The sequence below is a fragment of the Carassius carassius genome, chromosome 7, assembly GCF_963082965.1.
Source record: "Carassius carassius chromosome 7, fCarCar2.1, whole genome shotgun sequence".
Lineage (NCBI taxonomy): Eukaryota > Metazoa > Chordata > Actinopteri > Cypriniformes > Cyprinidae > Carassius > Carassius carassius.
This window is the reverse complement of record NC_081761.1, coordinates 28,282,422-28,295,040: the sequence shown is the minus strand read 5'-3', so window position 1 is coordinate 28,295,040 and position 12,619 is coordinate 28,282,422. Positions and strand designations below refer to the sequence as shown.

Here is a 12,619-nt window from a genome sequence, read left to right as displayed (position 1 = left end):
AAATTACTACTGTAACATCACAACAGATAATAATGATGTCCTTTATATAGTATTTTGAGTGATGACTGATGAGCAACGTGCTGCTGCTTGATTAATTAAATAAAAAAACAAAGACAAAAAAGCATCTTTACAGATGAAACTGACCTGAACAGTATAGTTCTGCTTCTCTGCTCCAGCAGTCTATTTTCTCTCTCTCTCTCTCTCTCTCTCTCTCTCTCTCTCTCTCTCTCTCTCTCTCTCTCTCTCTCTCTCTCTCTCTCTCTCTCTCTCTCGCATTGATTACTCTGAGTCTGATCCAAACCGGAGGCGCGGAGAGCGCGCGAGTCATGACTAACACTTCCTGATTTATTAGAGATTTAATTATCAAATGGCGGATTCGCAAATGATCGCTTTAGTACATTCGGCAGGCAATTATACAATAATGATATTAAAATAGCGGGCAAAATCGGCTGCCAGGCCACCGGGAATTGTCCCGGTTCTCCCGGTGTCCAGTCCGCACCTGATTTCCACAGACACGCAGAATGTGCAGGAGTCATATATTGCATTTTTGGGGCTTAATATTCACAGACACTAGTCGATGTCATGTTTTGATTCAAGTGTACTGACCTACTTTTGATTTAGTCATCCAAAATGTGGGATATTCCGTCCGCGTTAGGCATTCCGTTTTTATGACTGGATTCTACAAACTAGACTTGTGTTTCCGCATCCCGGAAATTATTAGGGTGGTATGTCTCAGAGTAGTCAGTGCAATTTGGGAAAGGAATCATTTAAATCTGTATGTGGATGTGTGTAAATATTCAAATGTAATCCACTTTGTAATCGTTCAAAATTTCATAAGTAACTGTAATTTAATTACTCATTTTTTCTTAGTAACTGTAACTAATTACAGTTACATTAATTTTGTAATTAAATTACGTAACGCCGTTACATGTAACTAGTTACTCCCCAACACTGTATATATATATATATATATATATATATATATAGATATATAGATATATATAGATAGTTTTTATATTGTCCATCCTACTATAAATATAAATAAAACACCTTGGGTGGCATTTTGTAAAATGATACCTATGTAAACTGAGTTTGTTTGCTCCACAGTTTATCTTGAAATAGTATTAGAAATATTCTATGTATGAATGTGAATTGTACTAGTGTGACGCAGACAAGAAAGAAATCATATCAGCCACTGGGAGGCAGTGTATGATACCACAGATTGTCTAACGCCGTTTATAAAGCTCAAGATTGAAATAACTTGCATGAATTGCCATAGAGATGAAAAGCAAAACAGGAGCAGTAACACACTGTGAAGAATTGTTAACGGAAAGAAGTATATTTTCATTTTAGGCAAGCATACAAGCACATTGAACGTTGTACACATTCCAATTTATGATAACTTTTCATATTCAAAATATATGTGACCTTATATGTTTACACAAAATATACTAAAATAAAAATCTATATTTGAGCAGAAAATGGTATATTGTGGATTGGAAAACATTTATTTGTACTGATCATACACAAAACTAGTATATGACAAAAAATGACGATCATAACTTTTGAAATAATAAAAATAACAGGTGATTCGCGAGTTACAGTTAATTGGGATGAAATGCTTTGTAATTTCAAAGCTTTAAGAATGCTTTACATTTATATTGGCATAAAATAATGGTTTGACTGTGTATTTGGCTGGATGAACTCCATTTCACTACAGAGGGAAGGCGTCAGGTAAGAAAGTGAATAAAAGCAGAGATGCCCACAGAGGGAGGGACATGCTAATAAGGCGCGAGCCTGTGTTGGACTTCATGGTGTTACTGCATCTGCCCACATTCCCAACCTTGTCAACTGCAGACAAAGTCACAGAAGGTGAACAACATGAGGCCTCATACAGACCCATCACCACGATCACACCGTCTAACACTTCCCTCTGGGTGAAGTTTCCACTTCCCTGCTGGATGGAAATGCTCTCGATGCCTGTGCCATTACCGTCTGTGATGTTGACAGACAGTTCCCAGTTTGAGGAGTAGCAAGAGGAGGAGTAGCAAATACCCTTTACATCGACGATTTCACATTTTGGAGGTGTGAAGTCAGTAACCTGGATGAAACAGTAAACGTTAGTTGAAACAACAGCTTAGTGTTGAATTATGCGGTATAGAGATTTCATTAAAATGACGGTAAAAAGAATAGCGTTGTGAAATGTTGTTATAATTTAAAATAACTTTTCTGTTTAAATATATTTTAATTGTAATTTATTCCAGTGATGGCAAAGCATCATTACGCCGGTCTTCAGTGTCACATGATCCTTCCGAAATGATTCTAATCTACTGATTTGCTGTTCAAGGAACATTTATGTATAATTATTATAAGCAATGGTGAAAACAGTTGAGCTGCTAAATATTTTTGTGAAAACCATAATACATTTTCTTTCAGGATTCTTTGATGAATAGAAATTCGGCAGAATTTATTCAAAATAAGTCAAACACAATTTGTTTTGTTTTGTGTTACGAAACAATTGGCTGTCATGGAAATCATGTTGAAATCTAAACTGTCCATTTTCTTATGCAAGTGCAAAATCAGCAGAGAATCTGAAAAGACTGAAATAACATTCACATGTAAATATTCCAAGCCCACATTCTTTTCCATGGAAATTTCACAATAGCAGAATGCTTCGTCAGTCATTCTGAAACCTCTTGAGGTTACCTTGGAGAGAACAGAAAAGCGAAGGACAGCATAGTTAGAATCACTTCCTCCTGGGCTTTCTGCCTGGATGGTTAGCGTAACATCTGTGCCTGAGACTGTATCTCCAGGTGGAGTGAGAAACACAGTCCCCTGAGCACTGCTGCCACTCACGAGATTGAGCCTGTGAGGGCAAAGAAACAGAATAGTAGCACTGAGTTTTGTTCTTTATAAGAAAAGCTGATTAAAGCATGTATGTCAATCATCACTGAGTGATTTGAGAACTAAGTGAAGGAATTACGTTGATGGATGATTCATAGGGATGTTTTTGTCATTCCTTGCACGAATTGTGTAGGTGCCACTGATTCCATTGGTTGTAACAGTAAAATTGAGTTTAAATACTTGTCCTGGTAGCATGGAGCTGTCTGCTCTTGCCTGTAGATGGAGAGAAAATAACATTAGAAAAAAAATTACATTTGTTTAAACAATTAGCTAGCTGCCTACTGCCTTCGAAAAGGAAGTATAATGGTCATGGGAACTGGAAGTGACTGATTTTCTCGACCCACAAGTTAGTTAGTTATTTCAATAGATGTTTATGTTAGCATGTTGTTAAGCGAACAGCACAACACTTAAATAAGCTAAATAACACAGTCCACAAATATAATTAATTTTTAATTTCAAGTTTTAATAAGAAGAATGCAGTCTGCACCTTGATGGTGACTTTAGACTGAGACATCAGTGTGGTGGTCTGCCTCTGGAACAGGCTGGTGAAGGTCTTGTCTTTTCCCTTCAGCATTACAACAAACTCTCCTTCTGGCACTTCGTTCACAGTAACCAGGTAATCTCCATTAGCCATTTTCTCAGTGGTTCCTTTAGACACTTTGACCCCAGACACCTCCATGAGAGCAACCTCCTGTAGCTCTAGAGCCTCTGGACCTTTCTCTCCAGTCAGTGTTAGCAGCAGCTTAACCGGTGAGCCTAAATAAAGAGCAAAATATCTGTAGCCCTATGCTTCCATTCAAATCATTCAATAAGAATTGTTTAATAAACAGGGCGACAGTTTAAACCTGATTTCGGCCGCCCATCAATGGCAGCAAATCCAGGATGGGGACCTTTGAACTCCTCCACAAAGTCGTAGATGAATGTAATCGCACTCTGACCTGTAAAACAAGGTTTAAAATTAGAAAGGCAAAAAAGGGTCTGAATACTCTCAACATCCATCTCTGGGTGCCTATTAAAGAATAAATATAAATTTTTATCATGACTCTTTGTAGGTTTTATCATGGTAATGGATATGACAATGTTAATGTATTTGGTCTTGGCAGAATAGCTCTGCTACGCTGCTGCTGTTGTTTGTTACTGCTGTTATTTTAGATTATTGCTGATATTGCTGTTGATACGGTGCTGTATTAGATATACTGCTGCTGCACAAATAGCATATGTAGCAGATCTATAAAGGTGGAGCTGGGGAAGGTGGAGAGTTTCAGAGGAACTCTGAAAAGCTCAAGCAAATGCTAACCATCCATTCAAATGTAAAGCAGCAAACTCATTGGCTGCATGTCCAACATGAACCAATCAGCTTGGTTTCAATGCTGTAAATAATATCATAGTTTGTGTTAAAGACCCAACATGCCTGAGCTTCATGAGGGGACTTTATCTGTATTCTTCTCATAACAGGTTGGCAATAGTTTTTATGTTTGGCTTTGCATTTATTTATCATATAAGTACATGATGGCTCACCCATCACTTTTATGGTGTAGGGCCGTGTTGTCGTCATGTCAATGTGCCACAGCCCCATCTCTGTTCCATTTAATTGGATTCGTTGCAGGTTTCCCACTGTCTGAATTGTTCCCAGAGGTCCGTTGACAACAGTGTTCGATTGAGTCACTCCTGGAATCAAGTTAGAACTTACCTAGATATCTTATATTGAAGCTGAACACAATATAATACAATCCATTCTTGTTGGAGTTATTATAGTTGCAAATTTTTTATTTAGTTTTTGTTTATTTTCTTTTTTGTTTTGTTTTTTTATCATGGAAATGTAATTTGGTTAGAAAAAAATATTAGTATTTTAGTTTATTTAGTTCAAGGTGTCTCTGAATTTACCTGAATGATCCTGAATTTACCTGTGGGGCTGCGCAGGTTGAACGTGAGGCCAGTTCCTGTGATGTAGATAATAGTGTTGGACAAAGACCTGTCCAGTAAGAAGGGGAAATTCTCTTCACGTCCTGGATCCCTAGAGCACTGAAGAATTGTCACCTGATAGATAAAGAAACAGTGTGCAATCAAAAATAATAATAGAAAGTTATTTGAAAATGCTATTTTGTTTGTATTTTTGTCAGTGAGCTAGCATTACTGTTCTGTTTGTGAGATGTTTACAATTGTGAAAAGACTATAAGACACTGATCATACCAAGGCTGAAGTAGAGGTGTCTACAATGATGGCAGTGGCTTGAGAGATGCTGGACTTGGAGACCTCAATGGCTTGACCGCCAGAGGCCAAGGCCATGTCATAATACATCTGAAACTGTGACGATGCACTCAATGTCCTTCTTCTCCTGCTTGATGCTGTCAGCATGAATGTTACCTGAAAAGAAAGGCCAAGAGATGGAAAAGTGGGAAACTGATGGAGGGCTGCTGAACATTTGGATGACAAGAACTGCATGTGAAATAAGAATGGATAGATTTACTGTAGACTTGGTGCTGCTCTCAAGGGCTTTTATGGTATTCTCCAGGTGTGTATCCTTAGGTGGAGCATCCGTGAATACATATATATATGAGGAGGAAGGAGCTCCTGTCAGAGCCAACTGTGGGAGAAACAGAGGGTTGACTCCTTGCTCAATTATCTAATATTTCTTAGTTCTAATTAATTATATTGGCAGTATTCACATATGACAAGTGAGAGGATTGGCTGAAAGTCCACAAATAAAACACAGTACCTGAAGTGCTGACAGGCACATTTCTGGGATATCTCCTCCTCCATTAGCGCTGATCTTGGAGATCTCTGACTTCATAACATCTGGGTCTGTGGTTCTTAATAGCGGTCCAAAGTCTACAAATTCATGAAAATTATATACATATTGTGTCTGTAAATAATTTAGATTTATATTCATTTAGACTAAATCTGTTCAATTTTACCATAATACGATTGAAAAAGTACATCATTGCCCTATTTCAAATTCTAGTGAGCTACCTACAAAGGTGATATTTAAGTCACCATATCACAAAGCCTTTATTATGATTCATTTTGCTTATGTTTCCTAAGATATATACTAAGGCAGCAATGCATGTTTTTTTTTTTTTACAGGATAATTTAATTAACAAATGTTGGTAATAAATAAACCTATAATAAATTGAAACAGTTCAGTGTAATTAAAATGGATAACTTTACCTAATATTTTTATGTGCTATATGCTATGTTTTTTGCACTCACCTGGATCATTAAACGGCACCAGAATGTATTCAGATGGTTCATCCTGAGTTCCTTTCTTACTGTCAATAATGTTGAAGGCGATTCTCTTGGCCTCTGCAATGTCGTCTGACATGCTGCCTGTGGTGTCAATCACAAAAGCCAGCACTGCAGATCGCACAATACCCATCAACCTGATGGGGGAGGAAAAAGAGAGAAATATTTTGGTTAATGGATTCTAAAACAGATTTTTTTATTTATTTTTTTTACTGTCCTCAATTTATTTACTATTACCATTTGAATAGTGGTGTAGAGAACAGGTTGTTAAGAGAACAACCTCGTAAATTTGTAAGTTCTTTGCAAATCTCTTAAAAGTTTAAGAAGGTTTGTCTTAAAGGTTTAGTTCACTTACGAGAATGAAAATTCGTCCAACTTCTACTCACTGTCGAAGCTTCCTATAGGTGTATGTGACTTTCTTCTTTCAGAATAATCCAATCGAAGTTGTATTAAAGATTATCCTTGCTCTGCCAGGCCTTTCAATGGAAGTAAATGGGTGTTTGTTGTCAACAGTTCAGAAGATGTGAAATAAAGTGTGCATCTGTAATAAAATGTCCCTCACATGGATCCGGGGGGTGAATAAAGGCCCCCTGTAGCGAATCCATGCATTTTTGTAAAATAAATATCCAGATTTCAAACGCAATAAACACCTTTTTTTCAGTTTGGCTGACTGTGGGGAACCAGAAGACGTAAAGGTGGATGTCGTAGTATGTCAGCACTGCGTGGTTCGCTAAAGAGGGCCTTTATTCATCCCCTGGAGCCGTGTGAGGGATGTTTTATTACCAGAAGACGTACAGGTGGATGTCGTAGTATGTCAGCACTGCGTGGTTCGCTACAGAGGGCCTTTATTCATCCCCTGGAGCCGTGTGAGGGATGTTTTATTACAGATCCGCGCACTTTATTTCCCGTCTTCTGAACTGTTGACAACAAACACCTGCTTACCCGCATTGAAAGGCTTGGTAGAGCAAGGACAATTTTTATTATAACTTCGATTGGATTATACTGAAAGAAGACAGTCACATTCACCTAGGATTCTTCGAGGTAGGGTAGAAGATGAACAAATTTGCATTCTGGGGTGAACTAACCCTTTAGGAGGAGTCTATCTCCATACCGAAGGTAGTTATTGTTTCCTATAGCTCCACGGATGTCCTCTAGCAGCTCCATTGTGGCTTCAGCTGCCAGGTTCACAGCATTCCTGTGTAGATTAGCATTATAGGAATGGCTCTCATCTTTACTGATCCCACCTCGAGGATTCTGGCTACTGCTGAGATCAGTCTCCCCACCATGGCTACATTTTCCTTTTACACACATAAAAGACTAATAAGAGCAGTGTTGGGCAAAGTTACTTTTAAAAGTAATGCATTACAATATTGTTTTACTCCCTAATAAGTAATTAAGTTAGTTATAAAATGGGATTAAATACATAAATTATATTGTATTATTTAACATATTTAATTATTAAAGGTTTGTTTAATATTCTGAGTTTGCATTTGACTGTTTTTATTGATTTTGAAGAATAATAAATTTGTTTTGTGCAAGTGAGACTCTGCACTTACTCCCGATTTCTCTCAACATTGCAACACGAGAGCTGTCAGTCAATAACAGAATAACTGGAGTTACTTATTTGAAAAAGCAACTCTTTTTTTCACAACAGATTTGAAAATTTGGACACTGCTCAATTGAAGCCACTTCTTACCCCATGAATACAATATATCAAATAGATTTTGCTGCATTATGTAATAATGAAAGAAAAAATGTGCCAGTTTGCCACAACCTTACAACATCCGACAACATCCTAGTTACAACATCATTTGAAAAAAGTCCATGCTCAGTTGTTTACCCATACTAGGGCTGAACACCAAAACTTGGTCATTTGGGTATGATTTGTGTTTTCAACAGCTAATCTATTTACATAGTTTATAGGATTTGCAAAACCAAGACTGTAAAGTTAGTTAAGTAACTAGTTGCTAATACATTTTGAGTTCAACTTTTTTTGCAGTATGTTTGCTCATCCATGTATCTAGGTAGGTCTCCTCACCTCGAGGTTTTCCAGAGGAGAACAAGCCCATATATCCTGAAGTGAGGTACTTCCCATTCAGAATGGCTGGAAGCAGCTGGTTTGGACAGGTACCACTGGCACAGTCACTGCATGTTGGCATTTCAATGTCTGCACATTAACACATGCAAATCACAATAATGCAATCTGTTTAGGAACAGTCAAAATAGATTAATCTCACATAATATGATATGTACTCCCAAGTATAAACTCTAATCAGTTAAGCACCAAGTCATCTGTTCACTTTCCTCCGGTTTTCATTAAAAATATTGATTATTAAGAGCTATTACACATGAACATTGGATATGTCAACACCAAAAAAATAGAGTAATCTCTTTTTTTCTACATGAGCCTCTCTCATAAATCACAGCCACTAGCTTTATTTACCTGCAATATTCTCAATGTTGCGATCCGGACTGATGAGGTTGGCATAAGGACTTTGGTTACCTAATTCAACCCAGTTACTGTGGCTGTAAAAATCCTGAAAAAAAAAAAAAAAAATTTTATATATATATATATATATATATATATATATATATATATATATATATATATATATATATATATATATATATATATATATATATATATATATATAATTTATAAAAAATAATAATTTATATATTTATATTCATTCTTTTATTTATATACATATATACTCGCACACAGTGGTGGCCACAATTATTAAAACACTAGTATTTTCACCAGCTAAAAATGGTTTTAAGTCAGTTATTTCTGTCTTTTGTTGTAGTGTCTCAACAGGAAATTACAGTTTACATTTACAAACATTCATTTTGCCATTAATTGTAATCTAGTAAGATTTTTGTTTATTCACACCAAATGTTAGTTTAATTAATAGAAGTTTTATGACATTATTTTTGACAACATCCTTATTTTACAGCATTTTTACACAAGTGCCTAAAACTTTTAACAGTCCTGTAGCTTTGCAGGTAGTTTTCTTGAAGCATCTTTGAGACGTTGCCACAGTTCTTCTGGATTTAGTCTGTCTCAGTTTGTTCTGTTTCTTCATGTTATTCCAGACAGACTGATGATGATCAGATACCGTCCAAACCACTCCACCAGAATTTCTTATATTTCTTGTAAATTCATGTTACAAGGACTTAATAAGATAACACAAATGTTTACTTGTGAATTCAGCACAAATCATATCGCACTACTTGCATCTTAACCTCAACTCTTTTGCACAATATCATGTACAGTTATTATGTAAAGTACTTGTGTAGTCTGTCTTAGGTTATATGTATGTATAGTCAACTATTATAGTATATGTATAGTAAGATTACCGCTTCAGAAAAAGTTAGCTATGTAGGTCTAAAAATTGTTCTTACTTCTAGTGTTGTATTTTTATGATTATATTTATGTGGTATTATATTTAGTGTTGTATATTTATGATTATTTCTGTATCACCGTGGTCATGCGAGACACGACATTTCATTCCACTGTGCGTCCACACATGTAGCGGAAAGACAACAAAGCTCGACTTGACTTGACTTGAGCAAATCTGATGCAATATACTTGTGCAATGTCACTGATTCTGACTTATCTCCCTCTTGCTGACCTGAAGTGTGTGACACACTCGCCCCAGTGTTTCTCGGGCAGACTGAAAGTTGTTGGTGCGGACGTTCGCTTTAATGGCTACAGTCCCCTGAATGATAAGGTTGCGACCCTCTTTGAAGGCCTCATTATTGAAGTGGTGTGGTGCGCTGCTCATGAAGTCCTGGTCCACAAAGCCATTCTGCTTGTAGATCTGATTCAGTGCTGTCCAGAACTTGGCCCCCGATACCTCGCCTGTGGCTCTGCCCAGACACGCATGCAGCAGCTCTTCTGCTGATGAGCCCTGAGTTAAAGTGGGAAATTAAATTTTGTGTCATAATTTTGGAAAAATATTATTATATGTCTTTCATATTCAAGTGCACAGCTTTCATGGTAGTGCTGTTTTATGCCTCTGCTTGTATACAAACTCACCATGGGTTTGAAATCTCTTCCTTCTGATTCAGCCACTGCTTCACACACCTCACGGATCTTCGCCATTACCGCATTGTGAGTAATGGTCACATGGGTGTTTTCGTTTTTCCCAACTGAAATAAATGCCTGCAGCCTGGACACCGCTAGTGCGATCAGGGCCACGACGGGCACCGATAACTTCATGATCATCTGAATTAAGTGAACAATTATTTACTTTCAGTAAAGCTGGCCTGTGCAACAGCACTAGTTACAGATATGTGAAAATAACTATGTAAGAGAAATTTTCATCAGTCTTAGCAATGCATATTAAAATTAAGTTTTGATACAATTACAGTAGGAAATCGACAAAATGATTTTTGGAATAATGGAATAATCAATCATTTTCAACCATATAACGTATTGTTGGCGATCGCTACAAATATACCCCAGTGACTTATGACTTATTTGTGGTCCAGGGTCTCACACACACACAAACACACACCTATATATATATATATATATATATATATATATATATATATATAGTATAAAAGTAAACTATTACTTTCATTAGAATATGTGGATCTAATATGATATGATATATGATATGATATATGATATGAAATGAAAATATAAGACCTTCTTACCTTATACCAACTTGCAATTTGCTTCTTTTCCTCCCCTTAATTGTGGATCCTTGTTAGTCTCTGATGACAAGTATATATATACATAATGTCTTATCTCACAGTGCTCAGAAGTTGTCATGCAATCAGACTGCAGCAAATGATTAACCACAATGGAGGAATTACATTATTAAGACATGGCTGCCTTTAAAATATTGTTACATCTCACACAAACACAAAATTATGAATCATTACTATAATAGCCAACATCAACTGTGAAATAACATCTAAAACTGTTATTATAAAACTACAGTAGTGGCCAAAAGTTTTGAGAATTACATAAATATTAGTTTTCAAAAAGTTTGCTGCTAAACTGCTTTTAGATATTTGTTTCAGTTGTTTCTGTGATATACTGAAATATAATTACAAGCACTTCATACGTTTCAAAGGCTTTTATCGACAATTACATGACATTTATGCAAAGAGTCAGTATTTGCAGTGTTGGCCCTTCTTTTTCAGGACCTCTGCAATTCGACTGGGCATGCTCTCAATCAACTTCTGGGCCAAATCCTGACTGATAGCAACCCATTCTTTCATAATCACTTCTTGGAGTTTGTCAGAATTAGTGGGTTTTTGTTTGTCCACCCGCCTCTTGAGGATTGATCACAAGTTCTCAATGGGATTAAGATCTGGGGAGTTTCCAGGCCATGGACCCAAAATTTCAACATTCTGGTCCCCGAGCCACTTAGTTATCACTTTTGCCTTATGGCACGGTGCTCCATCGTGCTGGAAAATGCATTGTTCTTCACCAAACTGTTGTTGGATTGTTGGAAGAAGTTGCTGTTGGAGGGTGTTTTGGTACCATTCTTTATTCATGGCTGTGTTTTTGGGCAGAATTGTGAGTGAGCCCACTCCCTTGGATGAGAAGCAACCCCACACATGAATGGTGTCAGGATGCTTTACTGTTGGCATGACACAGGACTGATGGTAGCGCTCACCTTTTCTTCTCCGGACAAGCCTTTTTCCAGATGCCCCAAACAATCGGAAAGGGGCATCATCGGAGAATATGACTTTGCTCAGCAGTCCATTCACTATACTTTCTGCAGAAGATCAATCTGTCCCTGATGTTTTTTTTTGGAGAGAAGTGGCTTCTTTGCTGCCCTTCTTGACACCAGGCCATCTTCCAAAAGTCTTCGCCTCACTGTGCGTGCAGATGCGCTCACACCTGCCTGGTGCCATTCCTGAGCAAGCTCTGCACTGGTGGCACTCCGATCCCGCAGCTGAATCCACTTTAGGAGACGATCCTGGCGCTTGCTGGACTTTCTTGGACGCCCTGAAGCCTTCTTTACAAGAATTGAACCTCTTTCCTTGAAGTTCTTGATGATCCTATAAATTGTTGATTTAGGTGCAATCTTAGTAGCCACAATATTCTTGCCTGTGAAGCCATTTTTATGCAACGCAATGATGGCTGCACGCGTTTCTTTGCAGGTCACCATGGTTAACAATGGAAGAACAATGATTTCAAGCATCACCCTCCTTTTAACATGTCAAGTCTGCCATTCTAACCCAATCAGCCTGACATAATGATCTCCAGCCTTGTGCTCGTCAACATTCTCACCTGAGTTAACAAGACGATTACTGAAATGATCTCAGCAGGTCCTTTAATGACAGCAATGAAATGCAGTGGAAAGGTTTTTTTGGGATTAAGTTCATTTTCATGGCAAAGAAGGACTATGCAATTCATCTGATCACTCTTCATAACATTCTGGAGTATAAGCAAATTGCTATTATAAAAACTTAAGCAGCAACTTTTCCAATTTCCAATATT

At 37.3% G+C, this 12,619-nt stretch overlaps 2 protein-coding genes across 2 annotated transcripts in view; both read right to left on the bottom strand.

Annotated features, from left to right (window-relative positions):
* The window catches only part of LOC132143858 (von Willebrand factor A domain-containing protein 7-like), a 121,683-nt gene that overhangs the window by 87,154 nt on the left and 21,910 nt on the right, over positions 1-12,619 (bottom strand). The gene's annotated exons all lie outside the window — the stretch shown is intronic.
* LOC132143857 (von Willebrand factor A domain-containing protein 7-like) overlaps positions 1,329-12,619 on the bottom strand; it is a 33,183-nt gene continuing 21,892 nt past the window's right edge. The window contains exons 2-18 of the mRNA XM_059554447.1: positions 10,816-10,875; positions 10,190-10,378; positions 9,783-10,061; positions 8,591-8,684; positions 8,186-8,314; positions 7,259-7,445; positions 6,115-6,284; positions 5,621-5,733; positions 5,372-5,488; positions 5,095-5,268; positions 4,809-4,941; positions 4,423-4,572; positions 3,750-3,842; positions 3,392-3,660; positions 2,984-3,117; positions 2,707-2,866; positions 1,329-2,101 (exon numbers count right to left, since the gene is read on the bottom strand). Of these exons, the coding sequence (XP_059410430.1) occupies positions 1,715-2,101; positions 2,707-2,866; positions 2,984-3,117; positions 3,392-3,660; positions 3,750-3,842; positions 4,423-4,572; positions 4,809-4,941; positions 5,095-5,268; positions 5,372-5,488; positions 5,621-5,733; positions 6,115-6,284; positions 7,259-7,445; positions 8,186-8,314; positions 8,591-8,684; positions 9,783-10,061; positions 10,190-10,378 (2,778 nt within the window). The 5' untranslated portion in view covers positions 10,816-10,875 and the 3' untranslated portion in view covers positions 1,329-1,714. The remainder of the gene's footprint in view (positions 2,102-2,706; positions 2,867-2,983; positions 3,118-3,391; positions 3,661-3,749; positions 3,843-4,422; positions 4,573-4,808; positions 4,942-5,094; positions 5,269-5,371; positions 5,489-5,620; positions 5,734-6,114; positions 6,285-7,258; positions 7,446-8,185; positions 8,315-8,590; positions 8,685-9,782; positions 10,062-10,189; positions 10,379-10,815; positions 10,876-12,619) is intronic.